The sequence below is a fragment of the Vigna radiata genome, chromosome 10 (assembly GCF_000741045.1).
Source record: "Vigna radiata var. radiata cultivar VC1973A chromosome 10, Vradiata_ver6, whole genome shotgun sequence".
NCBI classification, from domain to species: domain Eukaryota; kingdom Viridiplantae; phylum Streptophyta; class Magnoliopsida; order Fabales; family Fabaceae; genus Vigna; species Vigna radiata.
Genome location: NC_028360.1, coordinates 3,685,551 through 3,711,282, shown reverse-complemented (window position 1 = coordinate 3,711,282; position 25,732 = coordinate 3,685,551). Strand labels below are relative to the sequence as shown.

Genomic DNA, 25,732 nt, shown 5'->3' with positions numbered 1-25,732 from the left:
ACTTTGAAGTTATTGTTTCATGTTTCTTATTTTAGATTGTGGGTGAGTTTAATGGTAATGGATGGTGTTTAGTACACCAATAAACACATTAAATCATTGAATTGTTGAAGAAAAAGATCATTTAAGTGTTTCTCTATAAATGTTTAAAATAAATAAAAGTTTTAAAAAAAATATTCAAAGATAAAAACTAACATAAAACTTAAAATTCAATTTTTCAAAAGCCAAATTCTAATATAAAATTATAAAAAAAATTATATAATTCAGAATTCGATTTTCAGTAAATTTCACATATATATATATATATATATATATATATATATATATATATATATATATATATATATATAACTCAGAATTTTCGAGCGAGAAACCGAATTCTAACCTAATAAAAAAAGTGCTATTCAGACAAAGGCAGAGTATACTATCTTATATCTTATAAATGTAAAGAGAGTCTGTGCCATGTCAGAGAAAAAAATCATAATATAAAGGTAAGGTGAACAACGTTTGGTTTTCTTTTCTAGGTTTTCTTTTTTCCTGTAAAGTTTTATTTCTTGGATTTTTGTGTCCATTTTTAACTTCCTCTTAACCCTTTCAGCAGGGCCAAACATCATAGTAATTTGATTTTATTTCATGGTTTTTTAAGTTTTTCGTTTTGCAGTTGGGATGGAAACTAGGCCAATACAATCAATCACTTGCTCTCTTCAAAGGTGTCTCTTACTTTTCTTCAAAGTGTTTTTTTTTTTTAAATATGGTTTGTTAATTTTCATACTTTTATGCTTTGGGAAGTTTTTCACGCTTACATCGGAGATAAAAAAATAAGATGATAAAATGAGTTAAGTTGTTTCTGTAAAGCTGTATTCAAGCTATAGACTTTAGCTTTTGCAGAAGTGAAATGATTTTTTTTTATTAATGTTTAGTTCATAAGTTGATTTAATTTCAAAGAGAAGTTCAACTTATTTTACTTCTTAATTTTTTTTTTCTCTTTAGTGCTTATGAAGAAAGTTATGCAGACATGCTTGTGTTGCATAGATACCAGTAAAGATGTAAATTATCTTTTTTAATAATAGTTATGGTTTTTTTTTTTTTCCATTTTATCCCTCCAAATGAGTTATAGGTTCAAAAATAATATATCTCTGGCAAGTTTTCAGTGAAGATGATCATTTAATTGTGACTAATGCCTCTACGTTTTTAGCAGTAGCTGAAATGCAACCAATCAACCCTCATCAGTAATTATAGGTGCATTGTTGAAGGCATGGACTAAAGCTGGCCAGGTGTTGTTTCTTTGTTCCCCAGTCCTTCTTTTTGTTACTTTACTATGTTGTTTTTTACTATGGATCATCTATTTAATATTAAATACTGTTTTATGTTTTATAGAGAATGCATAGTAAAAGGTAAGGACCTGAAATGGATTGAAGGTCTATTAATATTTACAAGACAGTAGAGTGCATTTGATATGGATATTGTCATTTGTTCTAGTTCTAATTGAGACTGAAGTCAATGCTCTATAGTAAGTAAAATGACGAAAATTATATTTTAATTATAGAAGTTGTATTTCTGATTGTTGTTATTGTAGGTAAGAACATTTTTTTATTCTGCCCTAGTTTTCTTAGTTGATTCTTAGTTTCGGATGCCAACCTTTAAACTAAAGAAAGTAATGCATTCAATTTATATTGGATTTAATTGATTTTCTGTTATTTTTGTTCATATTTAAATTTTGTTTTTATATTGTTTTATATAGTTTTATATATATAAGTTATACTCTCTTTTTATCATTTAACGGGATACACAATTTTTATTTTTTCTTTTTTTATAATATGGTATCAGAAGAAAATTAATTTTTCATCACGTTCTTCCGCAACCAATTCTGTTACTGTCAAGATCTTCATCTTCTACCTTTTGTTTTTAGTTTTCCTGCAATTTCTTCTCCTTCTATAGTTACTCCCTCTGTTACTCTCGCATCGTTGCAATATACAACACATGACTATTACATTCATCCTAATGAGAATCCTTCACTGGTGCTTGTTTCTCCGATTCTTGAAGGTCACAATTATCATGGATGGGCTCGCTCGATGTCTATGGCACTACTAATGAAGAATAAACTTGGCTTTGTTGATGGTTCCATTCTTTGTTCAGCTGATACAGATCCCATGGTTCCTGCATGGAGGCGTTGCAATAATCTGGTTTTATCTTGGATCAATCATTATGTTTCTCATGAGATTGCTACAAGTATTATCTGGGTTGATTATGCAATTACGGCATGGAAGGATCTCAAAGATCATTTTCTTCAAGGTGATTCTATTCGAATTTCACAATTGCATCAAGATCTTTATTCAATTCATCAATCTGACCTAAGTGTTACTGCATATTACACTAAAATGAAGATTCTCTGGGATGAACTTTGCAATTTTCGCCCAATTCCTGAATGGCAATCTTTTGCTTTTTATTGTGTTGTTTCTAAGAAAATGAAGGAATATCGTGAAAATGATTGTGTTCTTTGTCTTCTTAGAGGCTTGAATGATAATTACTCTATTGTCCGCTCTCAAATCCTTCTCATGGATCCCTTGCCTTCTTTACCCAAATTTTTTTCGATGATAATTCAACGTGAGCGACAATTACAATAAGGAATTCTTCCTAAACCTCCAGTTATGATGGCACAAGTTTCTCAATCTAAACCTTCTTTTTCCTACCTTCAATGGCAGAGGTAAACCCTCTCCTGCTAGTGATTATGGCCAAGGAAAATCTTCATATCAAGGTTCTCAGGCTCGTTCCTCAAGGGGGAAGGTTTGGTGCACCTCGACAATGCACTCATTGTGGTAGGACAAACCACACCATTGATACTTGCTTTCTGATACATGGCTTACCACCTGGTTTCAAATCCAAAAGAGTCCACAATGTTACCACAAATTCTTCTACATAGTTCCTTCTTCTAATAATTCTTAAGCACAGTCACATTCTTCAACTATGAGACATTCTCAAGAGAAAATTCATGGTCTATTTGAACTTCTTCCTTAATCTAATCCCACAGTCACACATTCTATCGATCTAGTGAACTCTCAAAATGTTTCCACTTCTTCTCAGGCTCCAAGTAATATCTATTCCAATGGATTCTAGACACAGGTGCTACTGATTATATATCTAGTTCTTTGTCTCATTTTATTTCTTATCATAGAATCTCACCAATTACAGTATCACTACCCAACAAGAACTCTTCGTTTGCTCATTTTTCTAGCACAATATCATACGCACACACACACAACCCTGAAAATTATAATGGGAATAATTAACCTCAGATAATTCAAACTAATTAAAATAAGAATTACTGGTCAAATTAAGCCCAAATATCAAAACTAAGGAAATATTGGATATTTAAACACAATTCCCTAATTAAATCTAGTACAAGAAGCTGAGTAGGAGAAAATATTGATTCATCAGCGAGTCGCGAGGTATCAATCACGTGGTCAGTAGAGGTGAATCTAAACGAAGGTCAATAAATGTTTTTTTTATTGAGTTTTTTATGGTCATATGCTGTAGTTTTTGATTGTGATGTTAAGTGGCAGTCCAATGTGGTTGTATTGCATTGCATTTTTTATTGCGAGGTGGTGGTCTTCCATGTTTAAAGGTGTTTTATAGTGTTTGTTTGAGTGCGTTTTCCTTATGGTTTTGATACGTGTTTGGTCGGGATGTGATTACATTATATGTATATAAATAAAAATATATATTGTTGTGCATACTGGACGAGGATATTGAGGTTGTCTTCCACAATGAAGGAAAATTGGTTGATGATGAGAAGCTTAAGTATGAATGAGAGACATCTACACTTTCCTTTGGCCCAAATATTTGGAGTTACTTCGTGGTTGTAACTTTAGTCAAAGGTTTGGGATATGATGGGCTTAAAGATTTGTGGTACTCTATAGGAGGGAGTTCAGTTTTGGATGATAGGTTAGAGCCGACACTGGTGCCATGTGTTAGAGCGACTAAAGCGGAATGGTTAGCATGGAATAATAAACCAAGAGGGGTTTTAATACAAATGTATTCCTTTTAACTTCTACTCAATTTATCTTACTACGCAAATAATAAATATAAATAAAAGAGTAAGGTTGAGAGAAATTTGCACAAATGATTTTTATACTAGTTCGAATCTTACCAATCCTACGTCTAGTTACTTATCTCAAACAAGATAAACAATTCACTAATCACAAAACAATTACAAACTACATTCACAAAGAAACAATTTGTATGAGTTTAGAAACCACCTCTCTTGATACCACACGAGATGAACCTGCACCTCCTTTGAGTCTTCACAAAGGATGATACACCTCATCTAAATGCTTCACGAAGGATGAAACACCTCCTCCGAATACTTCACGAAGGATGATCCTTTTCCACACACCTCCTCAGACGCACCAATGATGAGCCAGCTATTCCTCTGTCACCGTAGTAGCAATGTACCAACACCACAAACAAAAATTTCCTTAGCTGAGCAAGAGAACACAATTCTCAAAGAGTGTCGCAACCGGAATCGCGACGGGACAACGATCCAAAAAAGGAAAACAATTTTGAAAAAGAGTTTGGGAGTTGCCACCATAGTTTATTCTGTAAAACTACAAAAAAACCATAAAAAAGGATAAGGCTTAGTCTATGAAAACCGGATTTTGGTTTCGGGAGTCGGTTACGTGTAGGGAAGGTGTTAGCACCCTACAACGCCTGCTTTAAGGCAGTACCTTTAATTAAATGCGCAAACTTGATGTGGTTTTTTCAAAATGTTTAATTATCCCTGAAAATAAAATTCTAAAGAAACAAAAATATTTTTTTATTTTTTTGTGCCCGACAAGGATTGACCTTGCTCCTACATATTCTCAAAATGAGAAATCAGGGTTACGTAGTTCTAGCGAACAGATCATTTGTGTTGTTTGAAAAAGGACATTTGGTATTTTGGAATTTTTATATAAGCAAAGGAAAAGGGTTTTAGCACAAGGCCTACGCGAACGGTCGCACGTGTGCTTAAACCTTTAAAATATTTTTTATTGATTTTTTATTTTTATAAAAGAAAATGAAAAAGATTTTTAGCGCAAGGCCTACGCAAACGGTCGCACGTGTGCTTAAACCTTTTCAAAATATTTTTTTATTGATTTTTAATTTTTGTAAAAAGAAAAGGAAAAGATTTTTAGCACAAGGCCCACGCGAATGGTCGCACATGTGCTTAAACCTTTTCAAAATATTTTTTATTGATTTTTAATTTTTGTAAAAGAAAAGGAAAAGATTTTTAGCACAAGGCCTACGTGAACGGTCGTACGTGTGCTTAAACCTTTTCAAAATATTTTTTATTGATTTTTAATTTTTGTAAAAGAAAATGAAAGGATTTTTAGCACAAGGCCTACGCGAACGGTCGCACATGTGCTTAAACCTTTTCAAAATATTTTTTTATTGATTTTTAATTTTTGTAAAAGAAAAGGAAAAGATTTTTAGCACAAGGCCTACGCGAATGGTCGCACGTGTGCTTAAACCTTTTCAAAATATTTTTTGTTGATTTTTAATTTTTGTAAAAAGAAAAGGAAAAGATTTTTTAGCACAAGGCCTACACGAACGGTCGCACATGTGCTTAAACCTTTTCAAAATATGTTTTGTTGATTTTATTTTTTATGATTTTTATATTTTTATTTTTATTCACAAACAATAATAAAACAAATTCTAAAGCTAAAGAAATAAAAGCAAAGACAATAAAATGAAAACAAAAAGTCCAATAGGAATAGGAAAGGAAATGTAACCAGGAAATTGATCTCCACCCTTCTGAAGTTGCCTTAAAGGTCCTTCACTGCACCACAAGATGCTTCCACAGAGAGTTGTTCATTCATCTGTGCACGTGTCTCTTTGTCCCACTCCTTTTTTTTCTTTATTCTCTTCCTTCTCTTTCCAAAATTGAATTTTTCTCCCTTTTTTTCTTTTCCCTTATGCTCTCTTCCCGAAGTTCAATCCCCTCTCCTTTTTCTTGTTTACCAAGTGCATGTTTATATACACACATTTTGTAATATTATTGTGATCTTGCCTTAATGGCGAATTAATTGTCAATTAGCAAAATAGGGAAATAAATGGTCTTGATTGAAGAAAAATAAATCAAATTAAAATCATATTTTTCTCTTTAGGAAGAAATTGAATACAACAATCAATATATTATTTTTAATTATTTCTTGTAATGATTGTCATAATGTTGATTGAAATTATTACCAAATAAAACCAAATTTCAAAAAAAAAAAATTCTTAAGTGATCAATCATGCATTAATTGCTTATGGGCATTTTACTTCTCTCATTTTATTCACGTGCACCCCCTTTTTCCTTTTTTTTCCTTCCTTCATTTTTTTCCTTTTTTCTTCTTTTGTTTTTTTTTTTTATTTTTCTTTTCTCTTTTATTCTTTTTCTCTTTTATTCTTTTTTTTATCTCTTTTTTCCTCTTCTTCCTTCTTTTATTTTCTCTTTTTTCCGTTTTTCATGTTCTTTTTTTTTTCTTTTCTTTTTCCTTTTTTTTCTTTTTTTTTTCTTTTTAATTTTTTTTTCTTTTTTTTATTCTTTCTTCGTTTCTTTTTTTTAATTACTTTTTTTTTAAAACAAAATAGTAAAATAAAATTAAGAACAACAAAATAACATAAAATAAAATAAATAATAAAAAAATGAAAGAAAATGAATGAAATAGGACAACAATAAAAACCAAGTCTCATTATTTAGTCACCCGGACAAAATTGGGTGTTGACAAAGAGTTTTGAGTATTTTAGCCCAAGGGAAGAGTTTTTGTTGATGAATAAGGAGAGCCTATTTATAGACTCAAGAAAATACTCTTCCATTCTTTGGACATCATCAAAACTCCATCTTCATCATTTTGCTAACACCATGCATATGGTTAACTTAGCTAGGCTGAATGGTCATGTTCATGTTTTTATGGTACACACTGTTTCTGAACCCCAAGTCATACACATGCTGGAATATGTTCTTGATGATGAAGGACAAGTTGAACATTTGTTGAATGAGACGAATGTGTGTGTAGGTAAAGGTGATGGTGAATGTGAATGTCAGACTGAACTTGAAAAGATGGGTGATTATGATGGAGAAGTGCAAAGTAAGGCTATCATAGAGGAAAAGGTGCATGGAGTTGAAGAAGCTGATGTTAAGCCAGAAGAGAGGGCAAATGTTGATGGTGATGTGCATAGAGTTGAACAAGTTGGTGTTGTGTCAAAAGATATGGCTGATTTTGATTGTCAAGTTCAAGGTGAGGAGGTGCACGCAGTTGAAGAAGAAAGGGCTAAAGGTGAGGCTGACATAGAGGATGAAGTTGATGCGCGAAGTTAGAGTTCCTCTTCTGACCATGGTATTCGTGATGGAAAAAGTCAGTGGTTGGAGGGGATAGTTGATGCAAATGTTGATTCTGATATAAATGGTGATATACATGCATAATGGTTTGGTAATGTGAAAGTTGAAGCCTAAAGTGTCACATGAATTTAGTGGGCCATGTTTTAGTGAGACTTTTGACAACATGTTTGATGTTAATATAAAGGGTGGGAATGAGAGAGGTTTGTCAGATGATGATTGGGAGTCTAAAGATTTAGTTAGTGGACCAGATAGTGATGAAGACGTTAATGATGTAGAGGGTTATGGCACATTTGGAACATTTGCTATGCCAAAAAGTATGGTTGAATTTAAATGAGAAGTTGGGACATACTTTGCTGAAAAACAAGACATTTTAGACGCTATCAAAAGTTATGCATTGGATAATGGAAGAAATATTATATTTGTAAAAAACGATAAGACAAGATTGAGGCTCAAGTGTTGGTGCAAAAAAATGTCCATGGACGTTATATTGCGGTCATATGGAGGCAGTCAACACATGGCAATTGAGAACTATTGTAAACAACCATACTTGAAACATGGAGTTCAACCTTAAATTACTTGATGCGAAGTGGTTGAGCAAGAATTTAGAGAAAACAGTTAGAGAAAATCCAAAAGTAAATGGTGTGGATATACGAGAAAAAAATACAAAGAAAATGGAATATTTGTATATTTAGGTGTATGGCTTAAAGGGTCAAATCAATTGCTTCAGATCATATTGATGGGTCCTTAAAGAAGGAGTATAAAAGGATATATGATTATGCCCATGAGCTGGTGGCCAGAAATCCAAGATCAACTGTGAAAGTAGAGGTTGAGGATATTAAGGGTGAAGTCATTTTCAAGAGATTTTACACATGTTTGAAGGCATGCAAAGACAATTTTGTGTTATGCAGGCCAATAATTGGTTGAGATGGAGCTTTCTTGAAAGGAAAGTTGTTAATGACTGTTGGACAAGATGCAAATGACCAAATGTTGCCTATTAAATATGTTGTGCTTGAAGTTGAGAACAAAGATTCATGGACCTAGATTAAGGAACTTTTGCTTGATAACCTTGGTGAGGCTGAAGTGTGTTCATCATTTACCTTTATATCAGACCAGCCAAAGGTAATAATCATCTTGAATTTGTAATTTTTTTACATTGAACACGACCTTTATTAATTACTCGTATTTTCTAACTGCACTTTATGGTATTAAAACTGCAAGGCCTCTTTCCAACTATACAATAACTACTTCCTGGAATTGACCAAAGATTCTATGTCAGGTACTTGTATGCCAACTTTAGGAAGAAATTCCTTGGCAAAAACCTTAAGCGTTTAATGTGGAGGGCAACTACAACCACACACCCACAAACCTGGGAGACGAAGATGAGAAACATAAAAGCATAAAACGAAAAGGCTTTTATAAGCATTTGATAATCATTCCTCTAGGGTTTGTGTTCATAACTTAAGCACAATTTAGCTTTGTTTTACTATTAATATTTGTTTACGTTATTTGTTGTAGATATTGGTTAAGGTCAAGGTTCACTACAATAGCTAAATGTGACACCTTGGTTAACAACATGAGCGAGGCCTTAAACAGTGTACTGGTTCATACAGGAGTAAACCCATGATTACCATGTTGAAGGAGATATGGGTTTATATCATGCAAAATGGGCAAGGAACATGTCAAGCATCACATCCTTTTCAAGATCCATTTGTCCCAAAATCCAAACCAAATTTTGAAAGACATCTCAATTAACTAAACATTGGATTCCTAGGTAAAATCCATTCATGACTTATGAGTATTGTTAATTTATTTATTTGGTTAGTAATTATTGATCTTTTGTGTTGACAGTTGGTCAGCCAACAAACTTTCTGAAGTTCTACATGTGTCTCACAGTGGAGATAAGTTTGTAGTCAACATAGACGAATGGTCATGCACATGCAGGAGATGGAGCATAATTGGAATGACCTTCTGTCATTCTTTGGCTACAATGAAGTTTCTAAATATAGATGGAGAACAATTCATTCCTTGTTGTTATATGAAGTCAATATACAAAGAGACATATGCATCAATTATATATCCCATTAATGGTAACAACATGTGAGACATTACTCCATATCCTGATGTCTTCCCTCCACACAAAAGAATATTACCGGAAAGACCTAAGAAGAAAAGAAGACTAGAACAATGGGAGATGAGGAAGGATGATTCACGAATGACCAAAGGTGAGTTACGCAAAAAATGTGGCCTATGTAGGGAACATGACTACAACAGAAATCGTTGTCCAATAGCAACCTAACCAAGTCCTGTCAATTGCGAGGAAAAACACCAATAAACTCCACCATGTGAACCAGTTATGCCAATAACTCAATTTTTTAAAATATCACACCAGGCTGAACCTGAAGCTTATTAGGGTGTAGGAATGTCATCATGTAATAATTCTAGGCTAAAGACATTATGTAACCGTACATGAACAAAACTTATTTCTTGCTTTTAAGATGTCTTGTTAAGAACAAAAGTTAATGCAAGATTATGATTTTGTTAACTGTGATGTGGTTTAAGATTTAGTTTTGTTTGTTCTAAATATTTGCCCAACCAATGTTATTGTTGCTATGAGGGTTGTTCTTTACAAAACTTTTTATGTTCCTCTACACCAATGGAATGTTATGCTGCTTGATTGTTCTTTACAAAACTCTTTATGTATGCTGCTTTTAATTGCATTTTTAACAATTATATGTTCTTATTTTAAATTTATTTTTTCCTATATATTTACAAACATATAATAGTAAAGACATCATTTACTATTTAAATATTATAATAGTACTTTACATTTGAGAACTTATGGTAGTTGATAAAAGACTTGTTGACCTTCTAGAAGAGTTGTTGTGTACACTCAATGTGAAAATGATATTCCTTACTATAAACTTCTAAATGTAAATTTGAACCCTCAGAGTAAATAATATTATCTTAAGAACATATTGCAAAATTTTGAGTTCGATCAAACAATTAAGGAAGCTTGAATCAATTTATTATTAAAGTAACTCAAAATAAGAAATAGATGACACTAGTTCAAACTAGGAATTTTTTTTTCTCGAACCACACATATCTAAATGAAAATCTTGACTATCAAAATGAAGTACAATTCAAAACTAGACAAAATGTAAAGACCTAACTTTTATACTAAGATCATAGTACAAAATTATATTTCAATAACATCATGTAAAAATTACAACTTAATCCCATGGTTGATGAAATTGTGATCATAATTCTATCAAAACAGTCGAGAAATAGAAATTAGTTCACATTTCAAAATAATCATTTACTTTTTACAAAACTTTTTTTTTTATAATTTATCAATTTATTTATAAAAATATATTTAAATAATAAACTAAAATATAGTTAACATAAAAAAAATGTTACATAAAATAATTTCATCTACAGGAAAAGGTTATAGTTGAAGAAATGCAATGCATATAGGTCTAATGATGTCTAATGATGGTAATAAATACATAAAAGAGATCACGGGAGGAAAAGGGCCACAAATATGGGATCAAATTCTAAAATAAAACCAGATTTAAAAAATAAATAACAATTAAAATGATAAAAAGACTATTAATCCAATTAAATAAATAAAATAATGACAACCTTCACCCTCTTTAATGTCATATATTATGAAGAACAAAAATATTTCCTCAGTCCAAAAACAAAAGTACAAATATTAATGAGTTTATGATCCAAAAAGCAACTACCATTTAAGACAGCCACAATATCTGCAGTCGGCGTTTACTCGTCTAACAATTGAAAAAAAAAATTTCCAATCAATATATAAACTATTCTAATGCATTAAGAAGCATGTACTGTACAAAGATAAAACAAAATCATAAGCCTAACTTCTGCATTAATGAGAAAAAGTTTATATATTTATCTCTTTCTTGCTTTTCTTCTTCTCGACTCTGCCTTTTGCCATTTCTTTGTAGGAACCAATTTACTCTTTGGTTTCAATTTTAACTCAGGCGAGAACTTGTAATTTGGATCTCTCATACGCGCTTGTATGTCCTTGAAAAACTGAATATTTAGTTGTTTAGGCCCTCCTTGTCTAAGTTCTTCATATTCTGGTCCTGAAACAACATTTTCAAATGCTCCTATTAGAATATCTATATCACTCATAACCTCCCACGCATTAGTGTACCTTCCATCTGGGCCTTTCTTTAATTTCTTTAAGGCATTCTCAACAGCAATCTTCCTAGCTTGCTTTCCTGGTGACAACTCCTCAGGTTCTTGTTCAGCTTTCAACATCTCTGAGATGGTTCTGTACTTAGGAACTTCATCAAACTCAAACAATTTATCTAAGTACTTGTCACTACTTTCATTTGGGTAAGCTTCTGTAGGAATATCCTCATCACTATCCATTTCATCACCAGTCCACAGTGTCTTCTCTTCATCACTGCCAGACCAGACACTTCTTAACTCATCACTGTCATCTGCATCAATCAAGTCAGAATGCTTTTTAGCTTCCAGTCTTGCTTTCTTTATCTCCTTATCTAGATTACTCTTAGAACCCATTTCTTCATCGCTTTCATCCTCACTTCCTGTCCATAGAGTGTTATCTTCATCCATCTCCTTTGCCCAGGCTTTCTTAAATTCTTCATCCCCTGGTCTTCCACGGCCAAAGAGATCATAGCCTCTACGTGTGTCACGTGCATATGATCTCAATCCTACAAATCCAATTCATTAGCTCAAAGGAACTGATATTATATAACCGATACTAATTGAATGTGTGAAGCCTACAAAGAAACCCTCTTGAGAAGATTAAATTCCATGTTTTACTGAAAACAACGTCCAAAAGATCAAAGCAATAAATGAAACTAAGATCTAGAGAAATGAATGAAAAAAAAATGTTATTTTCCTTTCCATTTGCTATCTTTAAAGAAGACATGAATCCCGCTCATGATATTATACAAACAATTTACCAATAGATAACTTTAAATGACAACTGATCCAAGATTTTACATGGGAAAGAATAAATATACATTCAAAAGTCCTCTTCACCTAAAGGAAATAAATAGATACGTTTTATTTAGTGCATAAAATCAACAAATGGTTTCAGCAATTAAATTAAAACAGGAATGTTGTCTTCTATCGGAAATTCAGTGATGAAACTATCCAATCGTACTTTGAATTACCACCCTACCATGACCAGTTCAAGCCGGGACCGGTTAAAAAATTTCTAACGCAGAGATTACCTTGAAAGTTCAGCAAAGAACCACTTTTGCAACAATGTTGTAGTACGCTTGGACCTGAATCATAAAAATAAAATGCTTTTGACCTGAAACAGCACCAGAGATGAGTTAATTCAGCTATTGTGACAAAAAATTATCTAGTACTTCAAGAAAATATAAATCACCAAACAGGCACAATGATAGAAGGGAAAATAATCCTAACCTTTGAGAGAGTGGTAACCAATGTGACTTTGCAACCCTTAGAAGAGATGTAAAGAGACTATTGTAGGAGAATGACCTACATCCCATCAGGAAGAACTAGATCTGTCATCAATATTTTCTTCAGACCACGGCATTTGGCCACAAATAAAAAGGAAGAAATAATTAAAAATAAATTTAATCCTAGGCAGTCGTCCATGCCACAATTTTCAAAATTAAAATCACTGGTGCTATCTTTCAAGGCATGTTTAGATGGAACCATTGGTTAAGTTTTTTGCAGATTGGAGCTGACATTTTGTCAAATAGATTGAGGGCATTGCAGTTAAACCACTAAATCCCACATTTTCAGTAACAAGAATGGGCTCATTGTAGCACATTCTTCAACTGAGAAAACGACCAACAAATTACAACCTAAATGCGAAAGGCCACCGAAATGCAGCAAGCACAAACTAATTAAAATAGCAGATACAGCACAACACACATCGAGACAACCACACACCAGCAAACATGAAGGCCAAAAGAAAAATCAACTCGGAAAAACCAGATTGCTCAAAAAGGAGCTTGTACAAGCACGTTAACAGCGACTCAGCAGAAAAGCAAGAACAGAGCAAACGCATTATCTGATTATACATCATTATCCACTGCAAATAAACTCAGGTAAATTTGAACCTTGAAAGGGGGCAAATCCTTCTCTGCTTCACCTCCGAAATCTATCACGAATTAGGGTTCAGATGTTGGGATGATCTGCTATGGCTCGGTTCGGCGACGAAACCGGTGGTGCAGGGTTGCGCAGGCGAGAAACTCAAACAAAAAAAATTCTGTTTCAACCTAAAATAAACCAAATGTAAATACAATTTGATTTCAATTAAAATATCGAATGAAAAGAGAGATAATTAATGATTACAAAATTTCACTATAAATTTCACTATAAATATGGGACATGGTTTTACATTCTTTGTAAAAGGGGTAGCATAGCAGCACAGCTAACAAAAAGTAAAAAACGGAGAAAATGTTTAATATTTTTCTAGTATTTTATTTATTTTATTTTATTTGATCGAGTGTGGTGATTTTATTAAATTATTATATATTTTTTATGATTATAATAGTTTAATATGACATCCAAAAATATTATTTAATAAACATAATAAGTAATATTTACAATTTTTTAGTGAATATATATTATAATATATATTATATTAATTCAATGAAATAATTAAACAAAATTAAGTTTATTTAAGGCGTAAGTTAAAAACACTTAATAATATACATATTAAAGTTTAAATTAATTTATAGTTAGAAGTATGGTTTTGAGAAATTAAATGAGGAAAAAGAAAATAGACAAATGAATAAAAGTGCATATATTTTTATTGATCTGGTAAGTCTCATTTAGTTTAATGAACTACTACAAAAATGATTTATATTTATATTTTCATATCGACGTCAAGAGATATACAAATAATGATAGTCAACCTAAGCAATAGACTTTTCGCGTATAGGAAACCCTACCCATGCTTGAAAATCATATCAACACCATCATAGTTAAAAGAAAAATCTAGAGATAGCTATAATTAAACAATGGAACAATATATAATCAAGGATCACCATATGGTCTTGTCTTTATCATCTTCAAAATCCAATTTCACAATAAAAGTATCATCTGGTCAAACCTTAAAATAAAAAGTTCCCTTATATTTTAAGTTTTTCTTGTGAATAAATATATTTTTTAATTAAAATTCTATAATAAAACATTTTTTTTGGAGTCTTTTACGTAAAAATACTTTCTATTTGAACTTAAAAATTAGTATTGTATGTGCCTGAATAAATAAAAAGGGCTATTGGGTTCTAGTTGGAGGCAGTCAGGTCCAGACTAAGGGAATCTGACCTTAGCAAGGGTCATTTTTCAAAAGCCAGATTTTTAATTTCTGTTTTTCCTTTCTCTCTAAACAGAAATCATTTTTCCTAAATAATTACTTTGTCTTTTCTCTAAAAGATCCAAACACTGAACCGTTTAAATTTTAATTTGAAGGTGCCTAAACGATCGCGGTGGTAAGGGCTTCATTTTGAACCGAACAATTTCCTGTTCCGACCGGTAAGTCCCCTTTTCCCCCTCTCTTTCACTGTTCTAGAACCTAGGACATGCAACTTTGTTGGGTTCATGTGCCTTGTATGTTTTTCCTTCCACTCTCTCTTTATTTGAGCTCTAAGAGCTATGTTCTATCACCAATTGGCTGATTTGCAAGTTCTGTAAGCCAACGCTGAGTGGGTTCCTGTTAGGGCGTATTCAATTAACTTGTTTAAGAAAGCTAGGTAAGAGGAGCTAATTATTTTTGTATGAATTTATTTTATAAAAATAAAAATATATGTATGTGAATGTTGAATTGGCGTGTTCTTGTGAAACTGTTTTATGACTCTTATTGTATTGGGTGTTATAATAGGAATGAGTTTAATTTCTGGAAATGGTGTGTGCTGATTATTATTTGACTGGGATGAGTTTGTTGGCTGAAATTGATCTATTTGGAAGGTCTGGAGTAAGGGTTCTGTAATAGTATGTATATGGGTATTAAATAGGTGTACAAGGTACTGTTTGAGGTTGTTGTGAGAGGAAGTGAAAATATTAAAATTTGACATTTCAGGTTTAGAGCATAAGAGAACAGGGTATATAACTTAGATAAATCAAATGGGGTTGTTGAGAGCCTTTCTTTGTTGGTAGGATAGAGAAACCTTAAAAACCTGAGTTGGCACATCCCCGATCATAGAGCAGGCCATCCAGTCAGTTATGACTAGTCATATGTGCTGGGGTCGAAGGTGAGTCTGATACGTTCAAACATCTAGGTCCTCTCTGGTGACCAATTGAAATGTAAGGAGGATTGGGAAAAGGTAAGATCTCCACTCTAATAACAATTAGATAAACAATTAATTGGGAAACATTTTAAATTGGTTAAGGGGAAGTAAGGAGAGTTGCCTCTATTTTGTTTTGTTTGGTGTGTTTGACGTGTGATTTACTAACTAAACCGAACTAAATAATGTTTAAAAATCATAATTTACGGCATTCATAATTTATTTACATTCCCGATTAGATATGAAAGAAAAATTTTGTTCCAAAAGAAATGCCTTTTTCTTTCTTTAGAAGCATTTGTATATGATTATATCTATATTCTATAATTATTTTTCTATTTTGTATCCACTTTTAAAAATAAAGTTATTTGGTTCCCATGTTAGGAATTTTGTAAGAATTTAGTCCCTTCTGTTAAATAGGTAGGAATGACATTAACTACCTGCACTTTTTTTCCTGATTTTCATTTAATTACTGTTTCCATAAAGGTTCGGTAGCAAACCTATAGAGTCGATGGAATCATGTGTCTCACCTGGGTTTCGGTTCCACCCAACAGATGAAAAGCTTGTTGGTTACTGTCTGAGGAAGAAGGTGGCATCTCAAAAGATTGACCTTGACGTTATCACAGAGATCGATCTATATCGTATTGAACCATGGGATCTCCAAGCTCTCTCTCTCTATATATATATGAACATAGTTACCTACAATACTTATGTTAAGCTGCTATAATCTTTTCCTCCTTAAGTCATTTCAAATAAACTATTAGGGTTTAGAATGTTTAATATTTGATCTGACGTATTAACTCATTTCATCAAATATTAGCAGCATAGATCTCTGTTAGTTTTTTCTTAACTTTTTTCTAATGTGAATGATGTTGCAGATAGATGCAGAATCGGGTATGAAGAGCAGAATGAGTGGTATTTCTTCAGCCATAAAGATAAAAAGTATCCAACAGGGGCAAGAACTAACAGAGCTACCATGGTGGGATTTTGGAAGGCTACAGGAAGAGACAAAGCAGTGTATGACAAGGCAAAACTTATTGGGATGAGAAAATGGACAAAAGTCTGATTGGATCATGCACGAGTATAGACTCCAATCCGACGAGAATGGACCTCCTCAGGTAAGCATATATATTACTGCGTACATACTATGAATCTCTAGTGCATAAACAAGTACCATTTGTTCTTTTGAACTGCTACTATTGTTGCTAACTCCACTTGAGTGGTTGAGTTTGATGTTTTACGTTTAAACTTTGCCTTAGATGGCCCCGTTAATTATGGCACATTCCTTAACCTTTTCCTCTTTCACACACATACTAAAAAATCTACAAGACATATAAGCTGGACACATCAAGCACGGTTTCTCTTTTCTGTACCTCTCTTAATGACGTCAAAGGGTTTTCAACTTTAAAACTATTCCATTCCCCATCTTCATTCGATTAACTTTTACATGAACTTTTTCCATAATACCAATTCATCTTATGAAAAGACTTCTTTGTTGGTGGCTATTATACTTGACTTATATCAAATGATGCAACTGGCTGGTTTCTCTAATCTCACTTTCTCCACTTTTTAAGTGCACCACTAACTTCTGAATATTCACCAAATCACGTACACGCTTTCTCGCAACATAACTTTCACCAACAAGAAGTCAAAAGTCATTGCTTTCAGCAGCGAATAATTAAATTTGTTTTTTTCCTTCCCTTACTACTACACACTTTTCTGGCCATTTTGATTGTCAAAAAACGTAATTAATTATTTGACTACATACAGCCTCACACACTTGACTTTCTTCATCATGTTGGAATTATAACCAACCAACATTTGATGTGAGTGTTAATCAATACTGTTTAATGTGTATATATAAGAGAGAAGTGAAACACTAGATTTTAAAAATAAGTTTTATAAATGACTGAAACACTAGCTTTGGAAGAGATTAATGTTTTGCTTTTAAATGTATACAATTAATAAATGAGAAGTATAGGTACTATCAGGTTTGTTACTAAACCTTTGTGGAAAAACCAATTAAATGAAAAAGAGAAGAAAAGTCAATGATGGATAAGATACAAAACAGAAATTCAATTTCTAAATTGAGACTAAAAAAGTATTTTTAAACCTTTATATTATTAGATAAACAACAATTAAATTTTTTTATCGTTACAAACGTTTTTTTTATTTACAAATTTAGACAGTCACACAGCTAAATTTTAAAATTGTCCTTAAGAGTCTCAATAATTCTTCCTTAACTTTTGCCATGTCTTTAAAAGTATGTTATTATAAATTTAAATTATGTTAATGTTTTGTAGGCATAGTATATTTTGAGTTTCATACTTAATTAGAACATTTCAAATTTAATAATAATAATAATATATTTTGGAATCATATATATATATATATATATATATATATATATATGAAAATGTTTTCTGAAATATTTAACATAAAATTATTTGAAGTCTTTACTTTTAATAGTAAATGGAATATTTTTTTTATTTAGATTGTGAGAAACTATCTAAGGAGATGGAAGTGTAATTTTAGTTAGTGAAAAAAATTTATTTACAGGATAGTTTGATTCCTAGGTGTCATCTTAACTACTGAAATCAAATTAAACTGGACATACAATCATTGAAGATTCGTTTTTATTTTTATCAAATCTTATAGCCCGGAAGAACTAATTTTGTTGTTAGATAATTGTAGAAATTTAAAATCTCCAACTAAATTATTGAGACAGGAAGATTTGAGAATATTACAGTGGGGTCCACTTGGGTAGGTGAAAGAGTTTTGATAGGACTTAGAAAAATAGGGGTGTGTTCGGTAAATAATTGACTATTTTATTTTGGATTGACTTGTCATTATTTTGTGGTCGTGTAATGATTGTTTTGAGAATGTTTATTATTTAGATCATGTATGTTTATTTTGGCAAAAAATATATGATTACAAAGTGATGAAAATGCGATCCAAGTGGTAAACCAAGTTCCATTTGTGTATAATCTCTTGGTGAGATTCTTAGTGTTTTAGAATGAAAGTAGAAGCTCAGTCTTGGGGGTCTTCCTGACGCTCCAATGGCCTTTCTTCTCATGTAGAGAGGATTGGATCATGTGGTGAGGAGTAGCAGGAAGTCTTAGCCTTGGAGGCTTCCATCATGCTCCAGGGCGCGAAACAGACTAACCTCGTAAGTGTGACAGGGCGGGGGAGCCCAAGACGGGGGAGCCTAAGTATCACAAGCCACCATAGGTGTGATAACGGTTGATTTAATGTGTTTGTGTGTGCATATTTTGTGAACAAATCAATTCCTTCATAGCTTTTACCTTGTTTTATCCTCACGTTTAGTGTGTTTTCTAGTTTTCTTGTGTTTTATTTAGTATATGTTTGTTTTTACCTCTAATCTCTATATTTGAGTGTGTGAAATAAATGAATAGGAAGCAATTCTAGTGGAGGAAAACAAGCAAGAACTCAAGGGAACATGTTTTGGGACAATAAAAGATCAATTTGAAGAAAATACCCATGTTGGACGCCTTTGGAAGCACACAAGAGCCTGAATTTTAGAATGTTGTCAAAATTGTCATGCCCGGGCGCCCTTCTGTGTGCTGCAGCCAAAATTTTCGCGCCCGGGCGCTCCTGGGGGGCACTGAGTGCCCTTTTTATGCAGATTTCACGCCTGGGCGCCCCAGAAGGGCGCTGGACGCGACTTTCCGCTAATGTGTCAAAATGGGTTATTTAAACATGAGTCTCGCGATTTTTGGGATTCTTCTCCTCCTACACTTCATTCTTCACCTAGAGAGATTGGGAGAGGCCCTTGGAGGTTATTTGGGGTGTTGGGAAGCTCTCCCACTCCTCCTTAGGTCTTCAAGCTTCATTAATGGTGATTTTTCCCTTTTTGGGTTGAGGAAGAAGATGGGTCACAAATTGGAGATGGAGATGCGAAGGGGAGACACAAATGGAGCATGGAGCAGCTGCCAAGAACCTTGGGAAAGGCTTTGCATCTTCTCTTTGGTTCAAATTTCTTTCCTATCTCTTCAATTTGTAGAACCCTAAGTTCTCCACCATGGAGGGTTTTTCCTATTTGTTGAGATTAGTTGTAAAACATGGAATTCTTATGTATTTTGTGATGTTAATGATATATGCTTTTCCAATTCATGTTAGTATTTGATTTCTATGCTTAATGTTTGTTGTGGCTTGATCACCCATGGCATGAATTTTGGTTCTTGATGTATTGAGAAATATGATTAAACCTAGAATTGAGATTGAATACTTATTGAATGAAATTAAGATGTTTGTGAATGCATGAGAATGAAATGGATGAATTCTAGTCTTGACAAATTGTAAATACACTATGTTAAATTCCTTGCACACCAACTGTTTGATAAAATACCAAAAAGAGTTTCTTATGTTGTTTTTGTGCACTTTGATGTCTAATTGAGTTATAAAAGGAAGAATTGTCATGTGTTGCACAAGTCCCTTGGGAGAGAACGATATTTATCACTTGCTACGCTGCGACCAGTGCACTTGTCGTTGGTTTTGCAAACAACAGGGTGCATGACCCGCCATAGCTCGACTATCATTCTAAAGTCCGGACGAGTCAAGTCTAGAAGATAACATGCTAGGATCTGTGTTGTATATATTGCCTTGCTTGTATGTTCATGTTGGTACAATCACATGCTTTTTATATAATTAGCTCACCCTTGCTTACTTGTTTGTATTGTGCCATGTCTGCGTGTTTTCTCTTACGATGATCATCCACTTGGATGGGAGCAGATGGCGAGGAGACTACTTTGGAAACAACTCTTGATGGGATGACAGTGCTGCACTCTAGTCCACTAGGCTTCACTTGATTAGCCTTTTATTTTGAAGAACTTATCATGTTCTAAGTTTTAATTCCTTGTATTTTTAGGGAGAAACTTTAGTACTCCACTTCCAAATTCTAAGTATTGTTTAAGGATGACTGTAATCCTATTACTCTTAACTGCTTTCTAGTATTATTTATGGACGCCTTTATTATATTATATATCTTTATAATATAATTGGGATGTCACAAGTACACATATCTCATTTGATTATGTAATATAGGTTAAGGTTATAGAAAAAAAATGTAACATAGGTTAAGGTTATAGAAAAAAAATGTAACGTATTAAAAATATGATGAAATTTTTAAAATTTTTAATCAATATATTGTTAAAAAAATTAAATATAAATTATTATTATTATAAGAATAAGACAGAAATATAATAACAATATTCGTAAGGTCAAACCAATAATAATAAAAATAATACAAGACAAAATTTCAAATAAAGTAAATTAAAAAAAATGGAGTTATTTAGAACATTATACTTAGAGAGAAAATATCTATATTATTTGTGTTCTTTTCCAAATATACATGTCAAATCGATCTATAGTAAAAGATTTTAATTTAAAAGACAATATATAACATAAGGTTGTAAAGTTTTATATAAATTATTTATTTGTCTTTTCTTCATGCAAAGAGGTCTTATTTATAGATATAAGGACTATAAAATAGTACTACAAAAACATATATAGATAGTGATTTTTTCTCATAGACAACACTTTTTTAGACATCACTTATTTAAAAAAGCATTGTCTATTCTTAGCCACCAACATATGTGCTTATTTAAAAAAGTGTTGTCTACTGATGGCTAAAAATAGTGCTTATTTTAAAAAAATATGTCTATTCTCAGCTACCTATAGACAATGTTTTTCTAAATAACCATTGTCTATTAGTGACTGAGAATAGACAACACTTTTTCAAATAAGCGCGGTTTATTGGTTCAAATTTAAAAAAAAAAACATTTTTTTTTTAAATTTTTCAATAAACATTGTTTTTTTCAAACATACACCATCTATTGGTTTTATTATGTACAAAAAAATATAAAATATTACAAAAAATATGAAATGGACAAAAGTCTAAAAAAGAATGTTCATTACTTTAGTGTATGAATAAAAACTATTAATACAATATTTCAAAATATAATCGTTCAGTTGTCCAATATATGTCATGACATGACATTGCATTATAAGACAATATGTACAACTATAACATAACCTATTTGTACTTATAAGTGTGTACATAACCATAACATAACCTATAAGCATGTAATAATGACATATAAACACTAATATTCCCTAACTTCAATGATTTGATTGTCACGATAATATAAAATTAGGAAAATACTACAACAAAAGAAAATAATATAAAATTAATGAATTAAAATTTTACTATAAATTAATTATGACAATAAAGATAACTTACATATATTGGAATTGTCCTTCCTTCACAGTATGTGATAATTTCCTTTATATAGAGACAAATGTAATATCCACAATCATTCTCGTTGGGTTGTCTTGTACACTAGAAAACCAAAAGTAAAAAACATCTTTATAATTTGAACAAATGGTTAAACAATGTAAAAACCCAGTTTCATGCAAATATTATCTTTAACATGAAGAGTTGGTGAGACTTCAAGTAACTATATCAATATTTCTCTGGTCTATACCAAAACATTTATACAATCAGAACCCTTAAAGTGATTTCATCGAGCAAAGTCAAGGCATGATTCATTATAAACACACCCCAATGAAAGTTCAATTTAGCACCATCAATATCACCCTTTTCCATGTTCAAATCTGATAGCATACAACCATACAATACTAGTTTATGATCTTTAAGCTTTTCGAAACAGTATCCATAACATCTAGAATTCTTCCAATCACAACCAATTTCATAATTCATTTCCTTACTAGATTCCATCTAGTTTTTTTGGAGTATATCAAGTATGTGTTAAAACAAAGTGCATTGACCACATATTTTTGATATTCTAAGCCACTAATTCATCACAACCCAAGACCTAACTAGTGATATGACATTCCTAACATCCTATTTTATTATTACCCTTCACCCAACATTTGCAATGTTTAGAAACCCAGTTTCAATCCAAACGAAGTTAAATATCATCAAACAAAACCATGTAATGCATTTGTTGAAATTTGAAAGGCTTAATACCTCCATTAGTCCTCTTATTTGTCAACTAATCTCATTTTGGTCCTCAAGTTTACAACAGTCTCAATTTAGTCACAATTTTTGTAAAAATGCATAAATTGTATCACATCCGTTAAGTATTAGTAAACGGTGTTAAGTGAAATCCACGTGTTGCGTTAATAATGTGGTGATGTGTTTTGTTTAAACGTGACATGTTTTCATTAAAAGAAGCATTGGTGATGTGGCATCAGAAATTAGAATTTATCTTAGGGATAAAATGAAATCAGACATAGCAGTGTGCTGGATGCTTATTCTCAGCAATTCAAGAACATTTTTCATCGTTTATTGCTTGTCAAGGCTAGAAAATAAGAACAAAGCACCTAAAAGAAAATTCCCAATCAAGATCAGAAACCCCGATTTGCAAAAACAAATTGCAAACCCTAACCCCCAATTCGTGAGACCAAACCCTACAACGAAGAATCAAGCACCACCAACGAGAACCCATACCCAAAATGCGAGCATCAGAAATCCAAATTCCCTAATTTGAAACCCTAGCTCCGAAATTACAAGATCAAATCGCAAGAAACCCCAAAACGTAGCACACCACCACAAGCTTTGTCACCGCAAAGACATTGAGAAACGAAGGCCACCACACCACGAGACGCAAGCCTCGATCTTCTCCTCCACAACCCCGTCGTCAAACAGGAACGCTCACCGCGAAGACGTCGGAGGACAGGACGACGTTACTGGGGACGCATGGTCTCTTCTTTCATGGGCAGAACAACCATCAACCCAACTTCCGACCACAGTTGCTATTAGTGGGAACTCTTAGCACGCTCCCTTATTGTCAATACCCAATTCCGTCCAGGTTGTTAAATACAAATGCCTAGAGTTAAAAAGAAATTTCATTAATTAATTAATTCATTTTTAAGAAAAAATATAGAGAAAGAAAAAGAAAATATTTTTATTTATATTTATTTTATTTTCCTTTTTATCTTATTATATTTCATTTTATTTTTTCTTCCTTCAAGTACTTTTATTTGTTATTTTTATTGTTGTTATTTTTATTTTTATTTGTCCCTTATTTTATTTTACTTTATTCATTTTTATCTATTGTTCCTCACCCTTTCTTTTCTTTTATTACTTATTTTTTCCTTTTTCTTATATTTCGTATTCAAAACTGTTGTAACAAAAAAACCAAAAAAGAAAAAAACAAACGACAAAAAAAAAAGGAAAGAGAAAAGATTTAATAGTCAAACTGTGTTTCTCCTTTGAAATTTTTTTTTTTGGATTGGCGGTCTTTTCTTTCACCTCTTTCCTTCCTACGATGCTTTCTATCCTACAACACACAACGGCGTGTACCTCCACACGCAATCTATTTCCCTTTTCTGGTTAGGAACCCTTGGGCACCATGGTTTCTGTCACTGACTATGCACCAAAGAGGAATAGCGTTTGAGAAAGGTGGTGGCTTTCGCAGATTCGGAATGGATCCTCTCGGGTGGGGTAACAAGAGAAGGTTGACTTCCGGAGGGGACAGGGGTCATTCAATACTGAACTCCTTGAATCACTATAGGGGAGACTCAGAGAGTTGAAAGGGGGAGCGTCAGTTTACTCAAAAAAAACTTCTCAGCGTCTTCCACAAAAAGCACACAATATCAAACCAAAAAAAGGAAAGAAAAGGAAAAAAAGGAGATCATTCACCACACAGAGACTACTACTCTCTACTCAACGGAATCCTTCTCAAGATTTTCCCACGATACCAAACCGATCCTAACATTCTAACCTCAACCACATTTCCCTTTCAATTCCAATTCCTCACCTTCAACAACATCCAGGTTTCATCCACCAAAAACCCCAAACATCGAAGACTCGCCATCAACGCCGAACCATCGCATAGAGCTCTTGACTCCGGACCTTCAGCACTAACTTCGTATATCCTGTCATAGCAACCGTAGAAGCTCCAAGTGGTAAACGAGTAAACTCATTTCACAATCATTGTTAAAATGTCTTTTTACCCTGCCGTTATAATGCCTCTATATGCTTATGAATAGTTGCCATTGAATATTCTGAGCGTTGTATGCATATCTCGTTTTTTTGTTGTTCAATACTCAATATACACGATTTGCTTCTGCACATTGTTTGTTATACATTCATGCCGACAACATAAACGCGCTCTACCACTTTCGACGATTAGAAACCAATCCCCTCTGTGTATAACCCAAACCTGCAAACCGATATCCCACATACATGCCTTCATCAGTCTTGATCTTTACTACATGCCGTTTCTCTTCTCTACAAAGAAAAGAACCAACCCAGATCCCCAATCGGTCACACTTTTTTTATCTCAAGCCTCCAACAAAGGAGTTAATCCCCTTGAACAATAGAAAAAAAATCACAAACAAATCAAATCAACAGTCAAGAAAAGCCCTTCATATACAAACCCCAAGCTCAACCCCGATTCAGAGCCAGATGAAGACGGAAACGTGCGGCAAGCAAGAGGAAAACTTCCCTTCCATGCGCTAGTCAGAATAGAGAGAGGAGAGGAGCTCGATACCGTGGCTGCCGAAGATCCTGAGTGCAGCGCGGCGGTGCATGCGGTTTCCTCCGACACGACGCGCGGCGGCTGACTAAGGCTGGTACGGTGGAAGCTGGTTCAGCAGAGGCGACAACGCTCTCGAGCAGGGAGGCAAACCCTTCTCTGTTTGTTTCGTTCAAAGGAGGGGAGGCTAGGCCCTGGACGTTCAATGCAAAAGTGGGGGTCATATGATAGAACCCAAATTTCTGAACCAAGGGGCGTTGGGTTAAATTCCTGGGCCAGGTTCTGCTAAAAAATTTCCTTCCTGGTTCACACACCCCTAAATCTCAGGGTGTTTCATCCTGCACCTCCAAAGGTTTCATCCTGCACCTCCAACTTTTTCAAAAATTTACTTTTAACTGTAGTAAATATTTATTTTACTTTTTACTTTCTATTTAAAGTAAGATCTTTCATCCTGCACCTCCAATACCTAATATTGTATTTCTAACTTTTTCAAAACTTTATTTTTTAACTTTAGTAAATATATATTTTACTTTTTTTCTTTCTATTCAGAATAATCCTACATTTTTTAAATCTGCATC

General features: G+C 33.0%; 3 protein-coding genes across 5 annotated transcripts; 2 read left to right on the top strand and 1 right to left on the bottom strand.

Annotated features, from left to right (window-relative positions):
* The first annotated feature begins 2,069 nt into the window (after positions 1 to 2,069).
* Positions 2,070 to 2,917, top strand: LOC106774690. The gene is made up of 2 exons (XM_014661734.1): positions 2,070 to 2,601; positions 2,700 to 2,917. The coding sequence occupies exons 1-2, from the start codon at positions 2,070 to 2,072 to the stop codon at positions 2,915 to 2,917; spliced, it is 750 nt and encodes a 249-aa protein (XP_014517220.1).
* Positions 2,918 to 10,989: 8,072 nt separating this feature from the next.
* Positions 10,990 to 13,688, bottom strand: LOC106775282. Of its 3 annotated transcripts, none has more exons than XM_022787096.1 (4): positions 13,462 to 13,688; positions 12,797 to 12,913; positions 12,598 to 12,680; positions 10,990 to 12,069 (listed from the first exon to the last, which is right to left on the bottom strand). In XM_022787096.1, the coding sequence occupies exons 2-4, from the start codon at positions 12,880 to 12,882 to the stop codon at positions 11,276 to 11,278; spliced, it is 963 nt and encodes a 320-aa protein (XP_022642817.1). In that variant the 5' UTR covers positions 12,883 to 12,913; positions 13,462 to 13,688; the 3' UTR covers positions 10,990 to 11,275. The 3 variants fall into 3 exon arrangements, with proteins under 3 accessions (XP_022642817.1, XP_014517874.1, XP_022642818.1); XM_014662388.2 differs by having other exon boundaries at positions 12,797 to 12,897; XM_022787097.1 differs by having other exon boundaries at positions 12,797 to 12,871.
* Positions 13,689 to 16,138: 2,450 nt separating this feature from the next.
* Positions 16,139 to 16,693, top strand: LOC106774689 (NAC domain-containing protein 37-like). The gene is made up of 2 exons (XM_014661733.1): positions 16,139 to 16,268; positions 16,506 to 16,693. The coding sequence occupies exons 1-2, from the start codon at positions 16,139 to 16,141 to the stop codon at positions 16,691 to 16,693; spliced, it is 318 nt and encodes a 105-aa protein (XP_014517219.1).
* The last annotated feature ends 9,039 nt before the right edge of the window (positions 16,694 to 25,732 follow it).